The following is a 24,998-nucleotide window of genomic DNA, read 5'->3' as shown; positions in this document are numbered from 1 at the left end:
GATGTATTGCTCACGCGCAGCCTGCGATATGTAAGCTAGAAGAGAATCTGAGACCAAAGAGCAGTATTGACTGCAGTAGGATCTGTGTGGCAGTAGGAGTAAGTTGTTGCTAGCGAGCAGTCTGGTCTGGTGTATCGTTTGGCTGAGCCGGTCGTGTGCAGCGATGGCGGAGCCTGAGCGTTGTAGGATAAGGTAAAAGCAGCCTCGCGCATATGTAGTATTGTTACATCAAGTCCCATGTAAATGTTTTTAAAAAAATCTGTTAATAATAATCTTTCTCATAAAAAGTAACTTTTGACATTTATCTCAATTTAAAGAATTCACTAATTCCTCCAATCCTTGGCAATCCCGATTATTGAAAGGAAAAGTCAGTTCTTTCCTTTTTTTATAAGACAAATCTATCGGCCAGCATTGCACTTAGCCGCGCCAGGAAATTTCTTATAGGAGCAGATATATACGCGTTATCCGGCGATCTAATTAAGGTAAGATTTTTTCAGTTTATTCAGAATGATGTATCAGGGCCATGACGCAGCATTGCTGACGTCCAAAATTTACCAGGTTAAATTGACTGTCAATTATTGAAAGGTTATAGGTTTTTCGCATTGTATTATATTTTCACTGTTGGGTAGTTACGCTAGATGAGAGTAATATTGATATTATTTTATTTTGTGGGGAGGCTACACTTGGCGACAACCGGCCAGGATCGTATTTTTGTGAATTTCTGAGAAGTGGTCAGCTAAATATCTGTTCTTATTTACTTAATATTAAAAGTAGTTTGCATCTGGCGCAACGCATTTACTAATTTGTCACTTTTTCTTTCACAGATCATCGGCAATTTATTGCTCTTTGTTGTAACTGTATTTATTCCATTTTTGCTTTGTCTTTGTTTGATTTTGTGCTTAACTTTGAGTTGTGAAAAAGCCGCGCAAAACTGCTAACAGTGCATCGCAATGTGCAAGGAGTGAAAAAGCTGACTCGAATAATTTGACCGATTATACTAGCGACACTCAGTGTAATAGTGACAATCCTCTAATTACAGATAATCAGTGTGTGCCGATCACTAGTAATGATTTTGATGCTAATGATGAGCAAACAAATTCAATTGTGTCCTCTGTTAATTTAACGACAATTGATGACGCGGCACGTTCCGTTACAATGAACGCTGTCCAGTTTGAAACACCTGATTTGCAAAATTTACGTAGTGAACAGATAATTGTTTCTAACGAAGGTGACCAATATACAAAAAGCACGTCAGATTTATTTGATTCCGCTGTAGTGACCAACACAGCACATCCGATTAGCAAACCTTTTCGTGAATCAGACAATGAGCAAATGGTCATACAAAACGTGACACATGCAGATACACCATCACACAGCACAGAGAATACAGCAGCTAATTTTGGCATGGATCGAGTTATGGCATTATTGCTACAACTTAATGAAAATCTCAAACAACAAATTAAGGAATCGAACAAACAACTTAATGAAAAATTGGACAACAATTCCAAACAGTCGAATGAAAAACAGGACAACAATTACAAACAACTTAATGAAAAACTAGACAACAATTACAAACAGCTTAGTGAACAGATTACAGCAGTTGCCGTGCAATGTCATCATACTAAAGAACAATTACGTGAGGAAATAAAGGCTTGTGCTAGGAATAGTAGTGAAGAAATTAGATCGGTTGCACAAGAATTAAATAATACACATGCAGCTACAACTAAATTACTTAGAGATGAAATTAGTGCAGTCGCTAAACAATGTTCTGAAAACGCAACAAAGTTACGCGACTAGTTTAAATTAATGTCAGCAGAACTTTCACACACGCTGGACGCGAAAGTCGACAAGAAATTTGAACAACAAAACAGCCTAATTGACGAACGTTTTAATCACCACCTACAAAACAGTGAAACGCGTTACCGTAAATTCGTACAGGAACAGAACAAAGTAGAGAAACAAGTCGTGGAAACAATTACTGCACAGAGACAGGAAGATAAGCGTAAATTATTTACGAAAGCAAAAACATACGTAGACAACAACATTGCTACAGTATCAGACGAAATCAATACTATTAAACAGTTGAACACCGAATTGCATGATGAAATCTCCGATCTTAAAACAAAAACAGACACACACACAGTAGACTTTCAGACAGTGACCAACAGACTTGAACAATTAGAATTAATACAGGATCCCGATGCCATTAAAGCAGACGTTAAGAAATTGAACAAAACTACCCGTTAGTGGAAATGCCACAGCATCCTTCCGCAAATAACAGCACGTCAGATAGAATTTGACTAAATAGAGCACAGATTGAACCTTCCAGCGATGTAAGCAATACTTCTGATACACAGACTCTTGTTCACGATAATGTTATTACTTTTGACGACATCCGAGACACTCTTTTGCATGAAAAACCAGTTATTCAAAAAACCATTTCCCATCCTGTCATTGAAGTAAAGATTGGATCATCCACATTTTCAGCAGTAATCGATTCTGAATCACCTATGTCAGTTATAAATGAAGAAACTTTCAACGAATGTAACGAAGAGAATACTTATCCTACGTTACCATTAGGTAAAACTAAAGTAAAAGGAGCAGTATCTGGTAAAGGAGTAGATGTAAAATTACAGACACACTTATCATTTTGTATTGCAGGTCATACGTTCCACTCAAATTTTTGGATTGTTCCCTTATTGACAACAGACGTTATTTTAGGTACGAATTTTTTTGGTACAACACGACGCAATTATTGACTTTCAAAATTCCTATTTAATGTTAAAGGATGAAAATGTACAACTGGCATTAGAATTTCAGCACTCTTTATCTGCAGAAGAACAAACAATTCATCGGACAGAGGTCATTTCTGCATCACGTAACATAGACTGTCATTCCACATTGTTCACAGATACGTTCGTACACAACTACAATACACCAGACGAAGCCGACTACGACGTTATGCAAATGATTTCTGAGAAAGTAAAACAAAGCAGTGCAAATACAGACGACGAACGTACGCAACTACGCAAAATTCTTTTACAGCAAGCTCCAGTTTTTGACAACATCCCTGGTACTATGTCCGGTTTCATGTATGAATTTCAAGTTAAACAGCACGACACATTTAAAGCTAAACATTATCCCAGTAAATTTGAACTTCTATACGCAGGTCCATACAGAATTCGCAGCATTCCTCATCCCAATGTGGTACATAATGAAACTTTGAGAACCAGAAGAAGCAAAGGCAAACACCATGTCTCCAATATTAAACCCTTTATTGAATGAACATACTTTATGATTTATCACATTTTAATGCCTTTTCCGGTTATTGATATGAACACTTACTGATGATTATCATATTTTTTCCTGGCAAGTTCCCAGCAAGGTAAGGTTAGCAGGTCACTTTTCTTGTCGTTATATATCAGACAATGCACATTTTCGATTTTTTTTGTGTATGTATGATTGTTTTCCTGTCGAAAGTAGAATTTTTGTTTGTATGCACTATGAAATGTTTAAGATGTAACAAACACCAATTGACATTAACGTTTTGCATTATGATACCTCAACATCTTGACTATTTTACATTGTTTGCTGCTGCATTATGATACTGTGTATACATTTTTTGCACTTGAAAACTGTCTATGTTTTTGACCTAATATGTTTTCTGTCATGCTATGCTGTATGCTTAATTATTTTACTAGAAACAAATTTTTATTTAATGGGTATATGTGATTAAATTCAAGATATTAATCCTTATTCATCATTTTTCAGAAAGCAATACCGAGTAAAAGAAATGAATTAAACAACCACAGTGGTTTACTATGAAATGGAAATTTTACCATCAGAATGAAGGAAAGAAAATTCAATATACTGCAATGAAGAGTAAATGGATCAGAATTAACAAGCATTAACCAGAATATACTGTACACATCATATGATAGCAGTCTTGACTAATTATATTTCTTTCAGAATACAAGGCGATTTATGCAGACTGTCAGTCAGAACTACAGATGTTAATTTTAGTGATGAAATATGCTAGAAATAAGAAACACTATACTATGAACAGTTGTATGAAGTAAATGGTAATATGAATGTGAATAATGAAGTGTCTATTTTTTGCAGATGATAATAAATAATGATGAATAATTATATGAGGAATATGCTAATACGAATAATGAAGTTTTTCTTTGCAGGTGATTATAGTGATGAAGTTATGGTAATACGAATAATGAAGTTTTTCTTTGCAGATGATGATAATGATGAAGTTTATATATTTACTGTTAGTTAAGAAATGCTATGTAGTTATTTAAGTATTTGTTGCAGTTCCTTTTGACAGTATGTCTTATGTTGCATAGTATAATGACTGAATGTTTTGGAAAAGACAGCTAGAGTACATACATAATAAGTACACGTTTCATTACCTGTTAATTCCAAGTTCACTATTTTTCAGCATAATATGCATTTCTTCTTTCAGCTCAATAATCCTTTTTGTATTTTTTCCAGGAGAAGCTTTTCGTGACATAATATGCTATAAGTAGTTTGTTATTAAACCTGTTCTAGTACTTGCATTTTGTTACCCAGTTGTGTCTATCATTTATGAATGTGATCACATATACTGTACTTGTTTCATAACGTTGCTACAGCTGACTCATGACGAATGATGTTAATAATCCTTATTTCCAGCAATAAGTCAAAAGCAAATATTTTCATGCCCCAGCAATTAATTATCGATCCCAGTGCAATGCATTGTCAAAAAAAAAAGAAAAAAAATTATTACGAGTCCCAACTATTACCAGTATACAACTAAATAATTCCGTCAGTTTAAGATATATTTTTAGTTCTAAAGATAATGCAAATTTTCTGTATATTGATTCCATTATGTCTATGTATTATTGGAATACCGACCTTGAGTAATAGTTCCAATGTATTACATTTAAAATATGTCTTATGTCACTTACATGATATCGTATATAAACACCAGTAACTTGATGCTACACTCAATAACTCCTGTTTTAAATGATGACTTGTGAATAACACTGAATAGTGTTTTGTAACACTATATGAATACTTTGTAACTAGCCAATGAATGTCAGTAACTCAGTAGCTCCTGTTTTAAATGATGACTTGTGTATAACACTGAATAAAGTTTTGTAACACTATATGAATACTTTGTAAGTGGCCAATGAGTGCCAATACACTATATGAATACTTTGTAACTAGCCAATGAATGTCAATAATTCAATAGCTCCTGTTTTAAATGATGACTTGTGAATAACACTGAATGATGTTTTGTAACACTGTACAAATACTTTGTAACTGGCCAATGAATGCCACTTATTACTGTAATATGATGATTTATGCATAAATGCTATGCCATTAATTAAGTCTTGCTTTGAATGATGACTTCTGAATAATGCAGAAAAATGTTCAGTAACTAACCAATGAGTTCCAATAATTATTCAAATTGGTTGATACACTAGTGTAATTCTATGATGACTAGCATAAGACTTAATGTGTCCTTCACCTTCTGACCTAATTACTGCAATATCCGTTTATCCTGTCCATCCTCATGATCATGGAGGACGATATTGGTTTTTGCACTAATTCTACGTTGCTGTAAGAGTATGGATTCTACAAGAATATGGTGTTGACATATCAAGCTGTCCACAACCTTGAACGATGGAGATGTTATTATGGTCCTACTGTTTGGTGTACCTAATGTACTACCAAAATGATAACACTGAATATTAATACAACATTTCAGTGTCTTGGCTACACTGATAAATACTTCAGGGAAGAGAACTTCAGATTGTCTCACTTGGTGTTGTGCTTCTGTAGAAAGATATGGACTTTCAGTGCAGCTACGTGCAACCTACTGTGCTACAACCATGATGCACTCCTTCCCATTCCTTTCCTAGTTCCTGTAAAATAGTAAAGGCTTATACAGTGCATTTCAATTCTTGTAAAATGATAAAACTTTTATCGTGCGTGTGCACTCTATTTTGTTAATATATTTTGTTCTCATTGCGTATATACTTTATCATTTCTGAATATGTTTTGTACTCAGTGCATGTGCACTTTATTTAATTTCTTAATATGTTCTGCACTTATCAATGATGTATATACTCTGTGATTGTAGCCTTAGTAAACTAAATAGATTATAGAAAAATTTGTTGCTCATGGCAAGTCCAATTGACTCACCATCGCTGCCAAATTTTTGCCCCCCAGTGGAGGGTTATGTAAGAGGTCCATAATTAAAAAATTTGTTTCTAGGGCACTCGAGCTGATGTAATTTCGATGTATTGCTCACGCGCAGTCTGCGATATGTAAGCTAGAAGAGAATCTGAGACCAAAGAGCAGTATTGACTGCAGTAGGATCTGTGTGGCAGTAGGAGTAAGTTGTTGCTAGCGAGCAGTCTGGTCTGGTGTATCGTGTTGGCTGGGCCGGTCGTGTGCAGCGATGGCAGAGCCTGAGCGTTGTAGGATAAGGTAAAAGCAGCCTCGCGCATATGTAGTATTGTTACATCAAGTCCCATGTAAATGTTTTTAAAAAAATCTGTTAATAATAATCTTTCTCATAAAAAGGAACTTTTGACATTTATCTCAATTTAAAGAATTCACTAATTTCTCCAATCCTTGGCAATCCCGATTATTGAAAGGAAAAGTCAGTTCTTTCCTTTTTTTTATAAGACAAATCTATCGACCAGCATTGCACTTAGCCGCGCCAGGAAATTTCTTATAGGAGCAGATATATACGCGTTATCCGGCGATCTAATTAAGGTAAGATTTTTTCAGTTTATTCAGAATGATGTATCAGGGCCATGACGCAGCATTGCTGACGTCCAAAATTTACCAGGTTAAATTGACTGTCAATTATTGAAAGGTTATAGGTTTGTCACATTGTATTATATTTTCACTGTTGGGTAGTTACGCTAAATGAGAGTAATATTCATATTATTTTGTTTTGTGGGGAGGTTACAAGATGAATACATCGATCAGATTCAGAATGATGTACGTCGCAGTAGTTATTCGGAGATCAAAAGGCTTGCACAGTGCAGAGCAGCAAGGAGAGTTGCATCAAGCTAGTCTTCGAAGTGAATAGTACAACAACTAAACAGACTGAATCGACTACCGTCGAAACAAGCCGTCCAGCTGTAATGGGCACCACGACATACAGTAGAAACCAAACAACTATTCATTCTGAGCTGATGATCTCTTATATAAAATAATAATAAATTGCCATAAGAGATCATCAGCTGAGAATGGTTTGACCGATTTGGTTGACTTTTTTATTGTTATCTTCGTTATTGTCAGACCAAGATTTATATGAAGGAAAGTTTTGAAAAATCCACCGAAAAAGTCAGAAATTAAAACTAATTGTGCAGGATCTTCACTCGAGAACGGCTCGACCGATCTGGCAGGTTCTTTTTGTTCTGTTCCTAATTGCAGATGGTAATGGTGTTTTTGGTATGAAAAATAAAAATAAAATATTGATTTCAATTAAACACTCCTGTAATCACATGTTTTTGTAACAAAAAACATCAGTTTGACATTTGACAGTTATACACAAAGAGCAAACGTTGTTACCGAAAATCTCGAGAAGTTCTTGACCGACTTGCTTAATATTACAGGACACCAAGTTTTTACAGGACACTATAATGAAGGTTGGGTCGGACACAGGCTATATATTTTTGTAATATGTTGCGGGAAGTGTAGTTACCACAAATTTCGAAAATTTCTTGACCAATTGACCGATTTATTTCATATTTTTTACACGATACTCTAACATTCGGACGGACATAGGCAGACAGGTTATATATATTTTTTAATATATGTAATATATAAATACAACTGTAATAAATGAAGGAGGAAGCATTGTTACCACAAATCTCGAGAACTTCTTGACGATTTACTTCCAGCTTTTACACGATATTCTAATGAACATTTGGACTTACATAGGCTACATATTTTTGTAATGTATTACATATATAAATGTATATGTAGTATATAAAGGGGAAACGTTGTTACCAAAAATCTCGAAAAGATCTTGACGGATTTACTTCAAATTTTTAAACAACGCTCTACTGAACATCCTGTCCGAAAGTGACATAGAGAGAGGGTTCAAATGGCTCTGAGCACTATGGGACTTAACATCTATGGTCATCAGTCCCCTATAACTTAGAACTACGTAAACCTAACTAACCCAAGGACAACACACAACACCCAGCCATCACGAGGCAGAGAAAATCCCTGACCTCGCCAGGAATAGAACCCAGGCGCGGGAAGCGAGAACGCTACCGCACGACCACGAGATGAGGGCTAGAGAGAGGGGAACCATAAGATGGACAGAGAGGTTGGGAGGAGGTTACGCACAGAGAGATGGTGGAGGAAATGGACATAAAAAGGGAGGAGGAGAAGATGGACAGAGAGAGAGGGAGGAAGTTATGGGGGAGGAGAAAATGTACTGACCTACTGAACGTTCATATGGAAATGGACAGAGAGAGAGGAGTGAGAAGATATGTACGGAGAGAGAGGCGGATGAGAAGATGGTTAGAGAGAAGGGGACAAGGAATTGAGGATGTATACGAAGTTCCCATAAATATTTAGCAATTGTGCAGTCTTGCCGGGTTTCGTTGTTTATTATAAAGAAAAGAAACTGAAGCTATAGTCGAGTCGCAGTGAGTAGACCAATGACAGTTGCAGTGAGTTGGTCGCCGCAGGTCCAGGGGTATGTCTCAATCAATCAAGTAACGCTATTTTGTAAAAATCTGTATGTAAACGCTACAGTGTTGTCCCACCTACAGAAACGACTATTGTTTTCGCCTGTAAGCTGAAAGTCGACAACAGCTCTGTTAGCCGTCGGGATCTTATACTGACTCGACTAAAGTTTCGAAAAATACACCTTCGCTATATAGCTTACTACATAGCTCAAGAGGAGATAGCAGTGCGCAGTTACGAATGTATGCACCTTTCGGGAGTGAACAGAAACTTTAGTGATAAGAAGCACTTCATTTGCCGGGAAGAAACTGAATCCAGTATCGTAAAAGCAGCTTTATAGCTGTAGTAGAGATCAAGATACACAATATAAACCAAAAGAATCTTTATCGTAAAAAAACGAAAGGTAGTATCAGAAAATACATTTCAGCTATACAGCTCAAAAGGAGGTAGCTATACACAGTTACGAACATATGTTCGTGACAGGAGTTAACTGAAACTCATCTGACAAGTAGGACTTTAACTATTTATCAGGAAGAGGAGGTCGCGGTGGTAGGACAGTGGTACTTCAGCAGCTTCAGCATACATACTCTCAACCGAACTGGTGTAAAATATCTACAGGTCTAGTAGACATCACAACACACAGTGCGAAGAAAAAACATATTTTCCGTAAATAAATTGTAGCTAATACCGGTAAATGCACTTTACCTACATAGCTCAGGAGGAGATTGCCATCCGCAGTTTCGAATATATGTTCTTTCAGTAGTAAATCGAAAAGGGTTTGACAAGAAGCACTTCAACTATTTGTCGGAAAGAAACTGAATCGTCTGTCATACAAACAACAACACAAAATACGAGCCAAGAACAAAATATTTGTCGTAAAAAAGTCGAGTATCGGAAGTGCACAAGTGTATGTATGAATCATCAGTAAACGGAAACGGTTATCACGCAGAAACTGTTTATCGGAGTGGAAACGAACCAAATATAAGAAAAGTCGAGCTGTCGTGGGGACCACGAAAAATAGTACAAATTTTTAAAATACTTATATTTAAAGAAAACAAGATTTAAAAATCGTCTAAATACTATTATTTCATGCGAAACTAAACAGACCTCTCGTAAAGACCCAGACACTCGCCAATTAATCGCCCAACTAGCCGACCAGCCGATTTCGTTGCAACCTACACACCTCCCGACCGACTTCACTCAGCGATTACAGAGCCGCGCTGTTCCCTATCGCTAATTGTGAATTTCGTATTTATGGTCACTGTGGTCATGTTCTACGAAGTGCTGCTTGGTATTGCAGAGACACAAACTTATATTTGCCTTGGCTGTTTTCAGAGTTAGCATGACAAAAAAAAAGCCCTCAGAAGGCTGTGAGCAAAAATGCAAAGAAAGAAATTCACTCACGCACTGCTACTTAAGACGCTGGGAGCAGGGTCACTTAAAAGGGTGTGTGGAGGGTGTGGGGGTGGGGAACCCCGACGAATGTCAGGGTGCCTGGTCTTTTAGGGGGACCATAGAAAAATATATCTATGTGTATGTTGTTCTTTATTCAGCTGTGCTTTTTTTTTTAAAAAAATTAATTTTTTTTCCAAACTGACTGTGCTGGGCGATCGTTAAAGCATGTATGGTCAGTGTTGCTAGTGATGCATATGTTAGTTTACAAATTTAAACTAACACGAAATAAATCGAAGAAACAATAAGATTTTCTAGTTTACGTAACTTTGTTTGTGGCAGTTCCCTCTAATCTTGCTTGCACTCGTCGAAAGAATTCGTAAGTTTTCGTGACGCTTGCCATTGTGCTCGTCACTGCTGCCAACCTATGCAAGGTGACGCTGAGTGAAGCTTGAGTAGTTGTTGCTCAGTATTTGCTTACTGTCTGACCTTGAGCTGTGACCTTAATTTAAGGGGGAACGTTGATGAAATTGACCAAAAATGTCAATTTTCGATTTATTTTTTATTTGTTAGTGCAACTCATGGACAACAAGATTCCAAAGTTTCAATGTTTAAATCGCATCCGAAGTGCCTGAAAATTAATTAAAAGTATGAGACGGCCTCCATGGCAAGCGCACGTTTTGAAGCAGCACTTCAATATCTGCTCAGTGAACAACGATTCTGTCTATTACTTTCAATCAAACGTGTGTGGGATACATCTAGAAGGCCGTGACACACACTCTTTGGTTTTATAGGTCATCATTGGCTGATCCTGCACTTCTCTAAAAGTGTGTTCATGGCAAAACCCAAAATCCAAATGAGTCTCTAAATTCACTCCTAGGGAAATAATACCCTAAAAACACATTTGCATCTGCCACAGTTGTCAGAATTGCAATTTATGATGCACTTATTGTATTTAATGATGGGAACGCCGGAAAGATGACGGTATTAGAAAGAATGGGCTCCAAGATAGGAAATTTTACTGAAGACATCCTGAGAAAAATAGATTTACAGTGCGTCTCTGCAGCTGAAAAGGCTGTTGAAGACCTCGTAACGGAAAGAAGACAGACAACAAAAAACCAGAAGAGAAGCCTTGAACGGAAAGACGGCCCAGAGTACATATGTGGTGCCTTCTGAAGAAGTGGCACAAGGAAAAATGTTAGGTTGAACTTTAAATTGCGTTTCCTGAAAAGTTTGTTTTTTAAAGTTTATGTACATTTTCCTCAGATTCTATGAATGCTAGAATTATGAAATTTTGTACATATACCTAATAAACGTTGTCTCAAGAGCAAATTTTGAAATTCTGATTGCAAGCTGAGATATGGGGCAAAGTGCTTGGAATTTTGCATGAATTTGAAATTGTACTTGTGGAATTATAATAAAAAAATTATGAAAATTCTCCGATTTGACCTATTCCAAAAAAACCTCATGAGAGAAGCTTAAAACATATAAAGAGACGAAAGAGAGAAACTTTTGTAGAAATTTCTTAAATACTTTCTGAGAAAAAGGAACATACATTATTTTTTGAAAATAAAACTTCAAATTTCATTAAAAAATTTTGAATATATATAATCAAAGGATTTTATATGTAAATGTGTTACTTTCATGTAAAGCGTGGTACAAAATTTCATTGCCGTACTCCAAAACTGTGGATTTGGTGCATTTTTGAAATAGTGTGTGTTTTTCATCAACGTCCCTCGTTAATTCATATCACTTTCATTTCATCAAATAAGCACCAAATGTGAACTAGAAATCGCTTTAACGTGCATTCACGAAACACTATTACGTCCGTGCGTAATTTCCTTTACAGCAAGTGATGAGCACGAACCGTAAATTTTGTCAGCACTGTCGGAGATGTTCCCGCACATTCCGCGGCGCATGGCCAGCTTTGTGCTTACTCCTTCGCTCCTCGCGTTGGCCTCTGACATGACCCCAAGTAAAGTCGGACAACCTGAGCCATCTGACAATCGAAATCAGTTTTAGAACTCATATTGATAATCGACTGCACCAATGACTGAGCACCTCTCAAGTCAAGTTAAACCATAAATACTCCTAACATTCAGCGTTTGGCATGTTTGTCAGTGACAGATTATCATTACCTTTCTATAGATTAAATATATTTAAATATGAATTGGGTGACTTTCTGAGACCCCTCTGGTGACAAGAATAGCGTTTATTCCAGTGATAAGAGGCCCTTAGTAACTTAGAGGTTCTAACATTGAGATTTTGCAATTTCAATAAAACGGCATTGGTAACAATACCGACAACTATTGTTTTCGCGACTGACTGTATTGCCAACGTGCTGGTTGTTTACGTGCGGTGAATTTCAGATTTAAGTGGTGTGATTATTTTAATTTACTCAATTAACGTTAGGAGTGACAGCAGCGTGCAATGTGTTGCTTCCGTGAAAATCAAGCTTCTTAGCTTGTGCAGGTATTACAGGTATCAGTGAATCTATCAGCCAATTTCCTTTATATTGTTTTTAATCTGAGGTAGTGTACAAAATATGAAAAATTATTTTATACTATTCCTTTCATTGTTATTTAAATCTTTCCTCATTCGTGTGAACGTATTTTAGTAGTCATTTTAATTATCAACTTCTAAGATTAATGTCGGGTTATGCATATCAGTCTGGTGCACAGAAGTGATGAAAGAAACGTTAACACGATGAAAAATTTGCGAAGGAGCTAGAGAAAATAAAAAGATAGATACTTTTTTCCAAAAGATAGATACTTTTTTCCAAAAGATAATCCATTGTCGTTAGCACAAGCAGAAACTTGTTCTGAGGAAAAACCTAAACTAGTTGCATCTGATTTAGGCATTATGCCGCCTGTCGAAAGCGAGGTAAGCGAATAAACGTCTGAGTCTGATGGATTTAGTGACTGTGACTGGAATCCAAGTGATCCAGGGCAAAGGCCATATCCGTTTAGTAACGGTGACAGACAGAATTGTCAGAAATGGCTTTTCAAATATTGAAAAAAACTTTAGTGTTTGCCACACTTATTATTTCAGAATGATCCCAAAAAGTCTGTTACATCTAGGTTAATTAAAGTAGATGAAGAATTTGACAACATGAAAATAACACGGAAAGAGCTGTACTCTATTATTCCTGATCACGAGAAAAGTTTGTTTGCATAAAAATAATTATTTAGGCTGGAGATGTTACGAACGATGCCTAGTTTCAGGTTTTTGGAATATTTTGATTTGCAGAAAATATAGATGATACAAAAGTAATGTTATCACATATCTATTTAACAATCATGAAATTCATTTACAGCACTGTCTGTGCTTAGACACTGGGTCAAATATGCCCGGGAAAATAAAAGGTGTGTAAGAATTTAACTTTTGGCAACATTTTCTCCTAGTGTAGCTCATACTCCGAACTTAGTAGGCTTACATGCTACAAGAAGTAATGAAATAGCAGGTACATTCTTCAGCTGTCTGAAACAGCCACACAATTTCATTCAGTGCAAGCCCACAGAGATGGGAAGTTTTATTAAAATACAAGTTCTTCATGGCCTATCTGAAACAAAGTGGAGGGAGAAACTGAGGCAGCGAACCCTATAGCAGAAAAGTTACCATAAGTAACAGAAGCCTTCAAATACATAAAATGTCACTGCAAGTTTGCCTCATCATGGGATAGCAGAAATAAACATACTGATGAATTCTTTCTCCAAATTTAAAACACTGAACCTCTTGAATATTTGGAAGGACATTTTCTACCATATAAATATAAAAGTTTGATTCTACAGTCATAAGGTATTTCCTTTGATACTTAAGAGCTCTCTGGCCTGAATCCGTAAGCTGAGCTAAAAAAATGGATACTGAATTTGGGACTGAGGAAGCTTTTCTTTTCAAAAAAGATGAGGTGAAAAGGAAGGTTTTCTTTGATGCATCTCATTACGGTAGCAGTGGAGCACATGATACACAGCAGTGGAGCACATGATACACACTCTCAGATGAAAATGAACAAAAATTTTAAAAAGTCGTTTATGGCATGATCATAAGCAAGACTGTTTCTCTGATGGATTCTCAGTATGAAGAAATGAAATACTTTTTCTAATTTTGAAACCATTTGTAGAACAAATACAACTTTAGATGATAGTGATACAATTCAAAAATTACTTAGAACTCATATGATGAGTGATATGGTTTGTATAAAAAGTAATGAGACTGCTTTTTTGCTGACGCGACTGTACTTCGCAACGCGCGCTCGCCCAACAAGTGTACGGCGATGATCGCCTGCCAATCGGGACGGCATTGAGGACGAGGAACTCTCCGGAAGCCCGTCAACCAGCAAAACTGACGAAAGCACAGACCGTGTGCGCCTTTTATTGAACACCGACCGTCGGATTGTCAGGACGACAGCAGACGACTTCGGATTTGATAAAATGACAATGTACAATATTATCACTGAAGAGTTGTCGATGAGGAAGATCTGCGCCAAGATGGTAAGGAGATTTTGTCAGACGTTCAAAAGCAATCACGTTCGGATGCCTTCCAAGACGATCTCCAGGGCCTTGAACTTGATCCGGAGTTTTTAGATAAAGTTATGAATGGAGACGAGACCTGGTGTTTCAGTACAACCCGGAGACAAAGTACATGAGTGCTGAATGGCACACCGCTTCATCTCCACGTCCAAAAAAAGGCTCGCATAAGCAAATCGAGGGTGAAAGCCATGAAGATTGTTTTTTTTTTTTCGACGTCAGGAGCATGGTTCATCATGAATTTGTGCCCCAAGGCCAAACTGTCAATGGTGCTTTTTATGGTGAAGTGCTCAAGAGACTGAAAGCCAGGATTCATCACGTGAGGCCAGCCATCGCCGGTGATTGGAAGCTGCATCATGACAATGCGCTGAGTCACACCTACTTCATGATTGACATCTAGCTGAAAAAGAAAGGGATTCCAACGATTCCCCAGCCCCCCTTCAGTCCCGATGTGGCCCTGCCAGATTTTTTCTGTTCCCCAAACTAAAAACTTCCCTGGAAGGACAACGTCATGGTTCAAATGGCTCTGAGCACTATGGGACTTAACATCTTAGGTCATCAGTCCCCTAGAACTTAGAACTACTTAAACCTAACTAACCAAAGGACATCACACAACACCCAGCCATCACGAGGCAGAGAAAATCCCTGACCCCGCCGGGAATCGAACCCGGGAACCCGGGCGTGGGAAGCGAGAACGCTACCGCACGACAACGAGATGCGGGCAACGTCATGGTGATAGGGTCTGCTCAGTGACCAATTTTTATCCATAGTGCTGGGTGAGTTAATTTGTTTGTACGGAAGGGGCGGCCGACACTGCCTTCCAACTTTTGGTCAGTCGGCGACGAGAGAATCGAGGTGCAATGTCTGCAGTTTTTCTGAAATGATGTTACAGAAACTATTTGGTAAAAAAAATCGTTTTTACTCTACTTGTAGCTTTATATGTCAGGTTCATTATGATGTGCCCATCATTTCGTTAATGGTAATAGTTATTATGAAACTTCCTGGCAGATTAAAACTGTGTGCCGGGCCGAGACTCGAACTCTGGACCTTTGCATTTCTCAGTCCGGCACACACATTTAATCTGCCAAGAAGTTTCATATCAGCCCACACTCGGCTGTAGAGTGAAAATTTCATTATAGTAACATCCCCCAGGCTGTGGCTAAGCCAAGTCTCCGCAATATCCTTTCTTCCGGGAGTACTAGTTCTGCAAGGTTCGCAGGAGAGCTTCTGTGAAGTTTGGAATTTAGGAGACGAGGTACTGGCGGAATTAAAGCTGTGAGGACTGGGCCTGAGTCATGCTTGGGTAGCTCAGTCGGTAGAACGCTTGCTTGCGAAAGGCAAAGCTCCCGAGTTCGAGTCTCGGTCCGGCACACAGTTTTAATCTGCCAGGAAGTTTCATATCAGCGCACACTCCGCTGTAGAGTGAAAATTTCATCGTAGTTATTATGATATTTAAATGGAAGTGAGACACTGCGCGACAATCGAAAAGTATGCAATGAATAATAGGGGTCACTATGATTTTGCTTTTGGTGAATATTACATAATATGTTGCTGCATATGAAATTTAGCTAACATACTGAATTTTTCTTTAGACTTGGGTGAAAGTCTCTATCTGTCAGCAGTCTCGAGAAAGTTGATCTGACTTATCTCACTCATTAACAAACGCCCACTCCAGCGATAAGGCCAGAGTCAAATATCCACAACATTCCTCATATTTCGTAAGTGGTTTGAGATATCGAAGTGAGATTTTGGCAAAGTAGCACGCAAAGAGATCATTTTTCCGTATGGTTATTACGTAAAACTTCATTATCTACGGTGTTATTCCGTGAACTACAGACCTTTTTGACGAAAGAGTATAATTTTTAACGGCCATCGGTAGGTGGTGGAACGGAAATGCTATGGATTTTGTCACAACATAAGTGAAGATATTAAAAGTTTATTTGTACCATGGATGTGCTTTCTCATAAGATACTGACCTTACTTTTCGTCAGTTCTTCACTTAATAAACTTTATTAATAAACCACTCGTAATTTGTAGGCTTCCACTGCCAGCGTCTTCATCAGTTAAAACTTTCAGGCAAAGAGGCCGTGGTCGAACAGTAAAATTCTTTCTCCTGGCGTTTCGTTGCCAGCTGTGGGTAACATCTTCCAAGATGACCCAACGACTGGCTAATAGGCCGTGGAGGTTCCATTTATATAGAGCACATAGACAGCGCCATCACTCGTCACGTTCTGTCGACAGTGAAACTATCTCTGACTAACATCATTATTTTCGATCAAAGGTGATAGATTGTCGTTGTCACATCGTTGGTACAAAATCGATCACCATATCTTAATCTAACTTTAAGCCTTCTCCTTCCCTGTTAAAATTATTGTGGACTTTATAAATCTTGTAGACAACATCCCATTAGAATTACTGACGGCCTTCGGAGAGCCAGTCCTGATAAAACTCTACCATCTGGTGAGCAAGATGTATGAAACAGGCGAAATACCCTCAGACTTCAAGAAGAATATAATAATTCCAATCCCAAAGAAAGCAGGTGTTGACAGATGTGAAAATTACCGAACTATCAGTTTAATAAGCCACATCTGCAAAATACTAACGCGAATTCTTTACAGACGAATGGAAAAACTAGTAGAAGCCGACCTCGGGGAAGATCAGTTTGGATTCCGTAGAAATACTGGAACACGTGAGGCAATACAGACCTTACGACTTATCTTAGAAGAAAGATTAAGAAAAGGCAAACATACGTTTCTAGCATTTGTAGACTTAGAGAAAGCTTTTGACAATGTTGATTGGAATACTCTCTTTCAAATTCTGAAGGTGGCAGGGGTAAAATACAGAGAGCGAAAGGCTATTTACATCTTGTACTGAAACCAGATGGCAGTTATAAGAGTCGAGGGGTATGAAAGGAAAGTAGTGGTTGGGAAGGGAGTGAGACAGGGTTGCAGCCTCTCACCGATGTTATTCAATCTGTATATTGAACAAGCAATAAAGGAAACAAGAGAAAAATTCGGAGTAGGTATTAAAATCCATGGAGAAGAAATAAAAACTTTGAGGTTCGCCGATGACATTGTAATTCTGTCAGAGACAGCAAAGGACTTGGAAGAGCAGTTGAACGGAATGGACAGTGTCTTGAAAGGAGGATATAAGATGAATATCAACAAAAGCAAAACGAGGATAATGGAATGTAGTCGGATTAAGTCGGGTGATGCTGAGGGAATTAGATTAGGAAATGAGACACTTAAAGTAGTAAAGGAGTTTTGCTATTTGGGGAGCAAAATAACTGATGATGGTCTAAGTAGAGAGGATATAAAATGTAGACTGGCAATGGCAAGGAAAGCGTTTCTGAAGAAGAGAAATTTGTTAACATCGAGTATAGATTTAAGTGTCAGGAAGTCATTTCTGAAAGTATATTTATGGAGTGTAGCCATGAATGGAAGTGAAACATGGACGATAAATAGTTTGGACAAGAAGAGAATAGAAGCTTTCGAAATGTGGTGCTACAGAAGAATGCTGACGATTAGCTCGGTAGATCGCATAACTAATGAGGAAGTGTTCAATAGGATTGGGGAGAAGAGAAGTTTGTGGCACAACTTGACCAGAAGAAGGGATCGGTTGGTAGGACATGTTCTGAGGCATCAAAGGATCACCAGTTTAGTATTGGAGGGCAGCGTGGAGGGTAAAAACCGTAGGGGAAGACCAAGAGATGACTACACTAAGCAGATTCAGAAGGATGTAGGTTGCAGTAGGTACTGGGAGATGAAGAAGCTTGCACAGGATAGAGTAGCATGGAGAGCTGCATCAAACCAGTCTCAGGACTGAAGACCACAACAACAACAACATAAATCTCTATGGATCCTCTGTACATACGTGTATAATATGTGATGTCTTAGCTAGCACAACCGTTTCATTAAATTTTATTTCGTGATCACCATATTCAAAAACATGTTCCGCTACAACCGATTTGTCGGTGTGTCCCAGATGGCAGTTTCTTTTGTGCTCGGTTGGACGGGTATTAACACCTTTCCGTTGTTCCCATGTAAACCCTCCCATAACTACACAGAACTTTATACACCCACAGGGGTTGCAAGAGGGTGTCGTGCTTCTTTTGCTGGTATTAAACATTGATTAATCTTCTGGTGGGTCTAAAGATTGTTTCAGTTCGAAACTTGGACAGAACTTTCCCAATACGATCCATAATAATCTGGATAAATGTGAAAAAAACTTTCCCAGCCGATGTTGGTTATTGTTGCATGTTTTCAGATTCTATTCTTTTAGGATGGAGTGCTCGATCAATCTCATTATCGCTGTATCCATTTTTCTTAAAAGCTGTTCGCAAAAGATTCAGTTCCTCTTGCAAATAAACTGGCTAATGGATTTTGATAGCTCTGTCCACCAATGTTTTAATGACACCTCTCTTCTGCCTGGAATGATGGTTTGAATTCTTGTGGAGGTAACGATCGGTATGCATATCTTTCCATTATACCTTACGACCTAAAGTCCGATCTGCCCCATTAATTACTGAACCATCCACAAAATTAATCTGTCTATTACTCTCTTGTCAGCATAGCATATTATATCTTTGCATTAATACTATTTAAATGCTCACCTCAGTTGGCAACAGAACATCAGGGGGGAAGAATTTCTACTGTTTGACCATGGCCTCTTAGCATCGAAGTCTTAATTAATTAATCAACCACTGTTTCAGAAATCTCTTTCAACTATGTCTGCACAAAATGTTAATGAGGTGAGAATGTGCAAACTCCATTGTGTTTTGGCAAAAGAAGCAAATTTTTAACATGGTAACCAGAAGAATGTGTAAGTTTTACTCAAAATTCGCCACTCATGACACTTCTCTGGAAGTTACAAATGGCTAACAAGCCAAGGAAAAATAAATCACTGCATTTTTGACAGAATTATTTTTAGATACTAACCAAAGCAGATGTGACATGTTTCCGAATGTTCACTATGAAAGTGTGGCCATGGATTACTATTTACAAAAGACGTAAGTGCAGCCTTCAGTTAAGAACGGCGCTTCCACTCCAGCGCTCGGCATTTCCCCTACAATGTCTGCCCACAGCCCCCACCACTACCACTCTCCTCTCACATCCCCTGCAGTCTGCGCATCTACCAACGCACAGTCTTCTGCGTTGTAGGTACTGAGTTAACTTCATCAGCTGCAAGAAAGAAGATTTAGTGTTCCATCTACAGTTGTCGAAAATTGTTCCTCTGCCACTGACAAATCAACCAGACTTTTTAAATCAAGATAACGAAGTTTGCTCCAATGATTTCTCACTAAATTTTATTTTTGGGTCTTTTAGTAGGCGTTATTATTATTATTATTATTATTATTATTATTATTATTGTGTGTTCTAATGTTTGTATTTATTTACATACAGTATATGTAATTGAGAAAGAAATATGTGTATTTAATTGAGAAATAAATTACTGATATCGCACTTTGCAGGTAGTCTTTTTGTTTACTGCTCATATGTATAGCAATGTACTGAAATCAGTATATGCGATAACAAAGTCCTAAGGGTCGAAAAGGCTTGCGAGCACTCACAAAAGTCTACCAAGAAACCCATGAAATCTAAGGTGGGCCCTGCTGATATCTGATGATTTTCGGAATTATTTAAGATTGGTAGAAACCTTCTTCTCAAAGGTACTGAATGTAGTAAAATATTTTTTAACGAATAAGAATACATTGATGAGAATAGCTGTAAGTTGCGAGGAGAGGCGTTTAGCCACATTACTATTTCTTGCTATTGGAAGAAGTTATGAGGACCTAAAATTCAGTGCAGTTGTGTCCCCATATTCATTATCTAAAATGATTCCTGCAATGTAACTGATAGTTGCCTGGGGAAATACATCATGGTAAACAAATGATGTTCATGTAAAATTTGTTGACTGCTGGGTCTAATATAAAAACTGTCCCTTATAAGTGCAAGAAACTCATTTCAAATCAGATGATGAAAGACTATAAATGTAGGTGGTGCACGTCATCTAATCATTGGAGCATAAGATACATAATAAATGAGCGTTTAGCAACTGCCATAACAGTAAAATAACTCGTACACCAGGCTTGTAATAGCAGAACGTGTTACGATAGGCTTTTTTTCAAAACCGTGAAGTAAGCACATTTTATGAATAAACGTTCGTCGATTTCTTTCCGACAAGTATCGGAAATGAAAGCTAATCTGTCTGTGAAATTTATTCGCAATTGCGGAAGCTATCTGACATTGGCTGCGTTACGTATGGAGATATTACCTATTGGTGGTCTTCAGAAATTGCTAAAAACAAGCAGTGTCTGTATTTCTGTTTTTGGATTTCATTTCCAATAAATTTAAAATCTATTTTTTCCTATTTCGGCTTTTACGTTTCATTTCCGATAAGTGTCGCGAGTAAACCTAAATTGGATTGATGAAAAATGAAACTAATGCTTATTTCTTGAATCTCTAGCGCAACATTCCCCGCACGACGTGCCTCACACACATATGTAGTCTTCCAGTTTCTCAGTTCCGTCCGCCTCGAATTCTGTCATGTTTCAGCCATTTAGCCATGGCCGAACAGCGTTTAATCCGCAGTGAGGAAAGACTAACTTTTGACAGCGCACAAGGGTGGTTCTACCAAACAAACTTCCCACCACGAAAAATCGGTCGGTCTGTTGCCAAAACGCCTCCAAATGATTTGTCGGTCAGTCGGTGAGTATTAGGGCTCTTAACCAACGAATATATATCAACAAATAGTGCTATAAAGATTGTAAATCAAAATGCGTACCAAGAAAGCACTGGTCAAAGCCGACGGTTAGCGTCGCAACATTTATTTAGCCTATGGCGTTATACACGATATGAATTAATCACTAGTCTCTAATACAACATTCGTACCGCAGATTGCCCTTGAAACGAACACAGGGAACTACACTCTCGTTGCACGTACTGTACCACAGCAAATGAAGGCATTCTTGACACCTCATCGCTTTGCTTTTAGAACCTCGTACCACAGGGCAACGCGAATCTTGTCTTTCTTATTTTATAAGTACTTCCGGAAAGGTAATTCTGAAAACAAAATAGAATTCCTTCACAGTTTCCTCTTAGAATCAGTCTACTGCAATCAAAAAATCACCGAATGACGCGAGAAAGACATTTAAACTGATAAACACAACCAGGACCGATACGAGAACGTTTTCCCGCACAGCCGACGTATTATTTGGCTCTCCCCTCAACTCTTTTCTCTCGTACATCTTCACTGGCCCTGAACACAACAGTACTTTAACAGTTCTTTGTATGTACCGGTACATGGAAGACTATAAAAATTGTTACACCATTAGGTGCGCTACATATGACCCAAGAGTCATCCGTTTATAAAATCGTTTCTCAGAAGTCGAAAGAAGTTTATAAAAACACACGAGGGTAAGTTTAAAATAAACACGTGGAAACTGGAAACCAATATGGAACTGTCAGCTTGACTGAGAATAAAATGTTTATGTTGCCCCTACAGCACGCAACACCATTTTATTACAAGGAGACAACCCACTGTAGTCTATACAACTTTTATAATCTTACATATACGAAGTAAGTTGTACTTTTGATTAATCTCTTACCTCAAACAGTCTTGCAACAATAGGATTCGCACTAGCAACAACACCTGGGCAGAGATTTTGTGTGGTCAGTAAATTCAGCGTAGCGAGAGTGAACAGACTTGATTCAAAATCCGGTTCGATTCTTTTCAAGCCCATGTCGCCGCAAAAACCAATAACGCAGGAATTAGTGATATGCAGAACCATTCCTATTGCTACAATCTGAAGCCAGCGCGCATCTAAAGCCATTTTGGTTAATTTTTTCTACTGGAATTTTGAAAATTTGCGTTGCTTCCACCGTCAATTTTATAAACGTTGTTAGATGCGAATAACAGTCTATGAACAAGGAACTTGCATTTTATCTACAATCAAAGATGTTACTTCCTCTTGTTACGTGGAAAGATATAAAATAAGTACTACTGATGAACCGTGTTCTTTGTCCTAAAATTTAAATGATTGGGGATGTCAACATTAGGCCTACTCGAGATTAAGCAAATTTCTTTTTCAGAAAAGAATGTAAAAATTATGCTTTTTATAAATGCTAGGCTTAAAATTACAAAGCTATTTTATCTCACTATCCTTAAAGTTAATTATTAAAAGTAGAACAGACAGCGCAAACGACTTTATTTTTTCAAATAGAATACTGAAAAATTTTCCTAAAACGTTGATGATTTTTTGTTTTGCTGTTGCAATTAACAAAGCAGAAAATATTTCGTACTTACTAGGTAGTCTTAGAAATGCAAAATTACTTCAGTAGTGTCCAACGCTAAGGATTTCTGATACTGGTCATCTATCCTCGAGGCTGATGATCTTTTCAGTGACGTTAATTACATGTTGAAAGAATAAAAAAGGTATCGAATTGATTGTTGTCCTTGGTGTAATTTTTCGTTTCTATTTCTGACATTTACTATTCAGATTCCCAAGGCCTGTAGGTTCATTAAAGCCAGTAGCTTTCTTTTATAGTGTTTCGTCAAATGGTTATCCAGAGAGAAAATATTTTTCGTATTAACTTAATGTACAAACGACTGTTTGTGTACCGTGGATATCCTCGTCATTTTTAAGCAGCATAAAGATTTTGTACTAACAGGCAAGTCACTTGATGTATTTGTGCGCAGTATATACTGCTGCTGATGCGCTATACGTCCGAAAACCGGACTGGCAATTAAATACTTTTGAAGCATAGCTCATGGTGCACATTGAGAAGTTCTTTTCCTAACGCAATGGCTACGAGTGAACGACATACTTAAAAAAGCACACGGCACTGCTTGAGTACCGTAAGTTAAACTTGAAAATCAGCTCTCGAAGAGTCCAAAGGTAGTTCTCGTCCATAGTACCACTTCACACCATGAGTCATGGACAATTCTAAAGAACCATCGATACACTGCCAGCTAGACAATCAAAGGATCTCCTGGCTGTTATATACAAATGACAAATGAATATGTCGTATGATACTAGCAAATAAAAAATTAATCTTTTCTCAAGTTTCTTGTGAAATTTTAAAAAGTTTTACAGCCCCGCTTGCTGCTACTGGTAATCGCGAAGTTGTTCTGTAATGTGATAATGTATGTGCACAAATTTTCGGAGTACTTCGACCATTACACTTGTCACTGATTGAGGTCAGAAACTGTCGTGCTGTGCACTATGCTGCAGTAAGAAACAGCCCAGGGCACTATCTGCATGTGCCACTGAGCAAGATCTCCGGCTACCAGCCAAGTAGTGTGGCGTTCCCGGTAGAATAGCTTATTACATCACTGTCTGTGACACCCTAAAAGGGCAGCTGCCGTATGTATACTGAAGTTGTACGTTGTATCCTCTGTGCCTTGCACTGCCGTGATGCTGTAGTGACATTACATCAACAGGTAATATTTCCCTATTTTGGTGATGTTGTCGTTATTGATTGATGACAAATAGTCCCTTGTGCGCGACACATTATCGCGCGACACCACCATGTCATTTGATAATGATGAAGTCCGACCAAATCAGTGGGTTCGGCCATTTACCTAGTGAGGTTGTCGTGTCGTTCTGCATATCACTTTTTGCATATACATTGGACACACCAGTACTTGGACTACGATGAAGCAAAACTGAAGCAACAATGGATGAGAATGATATCTTATCCAGTAAAATTCTTACACGAAATAAAATACTGTGATGGGACGCTCCAGAGGACATTAGCTGTGATGTCGCATGACATGTAATACCCCATTAGCTAAAATTACATAAGTAGATTACTGATGTAAACGTATCCTCTAATTAAACTTAAAACTTTAGTTCACTTGTCTTCATTTTAGCCATTATAAAATTCATTTGGTATTTAATAGTATAGAAAAAAATGTGATTTAACGTCAACTCGTAAAATTTCTCTCAGAAGTGCTCTAAGAAACTACTTGGCATTGGGACTTCACTTGCATATTCGTCTTCAGATTTGGCATTTATACTAGCACCCCACATTTACTGCCTTAATTAATTTTTACTTAGACTACATTACATGTTAAGGGAAGAGAACTCGTCAGACTATTTCTGCTCCTTAACGTCACTGAGAATTATCTCCGTAATGATTCTTTAAACATACTGCCTATCAAAACATTTTAGCACTCAGAAGACACGGTCGGATGTCGAGGTAACTTTGTGTCCACCATAAGCGGGTCTGCAAATGATTGTAGTCCGATTCACGAACGGTGGAGGCTCACGCAGATCGAGACACGCTGACGGGCATTGTAATGTTGCCAGTCCCAAGCGATAGTTGTGGTATACGCATACATGTGCTTTGCGCTTGAAGA

The 24,998-nt window shown here is 37.9% G+C and overlaps 1 protein-coding gene across 3 annotated transcripts in view; it reads right to left on the bottom strand.

The window, feature by feature from the left end:
* LOC126272335 (uncharacterized) overlaps positions 1-22,634 on the bottom strand; it is a 115,366-nt gene extending 92,732 nt beyond the window's left edge. Inside the window, exon 1 of one of the 3 annotated variants that reach the window (XM_049975116.1) lies at positions 22,243-22,634. In XM_049975116.1, the coding sequence (XP_049831073.1) occupies positions 22,243-22,467 (225 nt within the window). In that variant the 5' untranslated portion in view covers positions 22,468-22,634. The remainder of the gene's footprint in view (positions 1-22,242) is intronic. The other 2 variants (XM_049975117.1, XM_049975118.1) reach the window with 2 other exon arrangements.
* Between the last annotated feature and the right edge of the window lie 2,364 nt (positions 22,635-24,998).

This window comes from Schistocerca gregaria, chromosome 5 (assembly GCF_023897955.1).
Source record: "Schistocerca gregaria isolate iqSchGreg1 chromosome 5, iqSchGreg1.2, whole genome shotgun sequence".
Classification (NCBI taxonomy): Eukaryota; Metazoa; Arthropoda; class Insecta; order Orthoptera; family Acrididae; genus Schistocerca; species Schistocerca gregaria.
The sequence above is the reverse complement of the archived record's forward strand: the minus strand, read 5'-3'. Positions and strand labels throughout refer to the sequence as shown.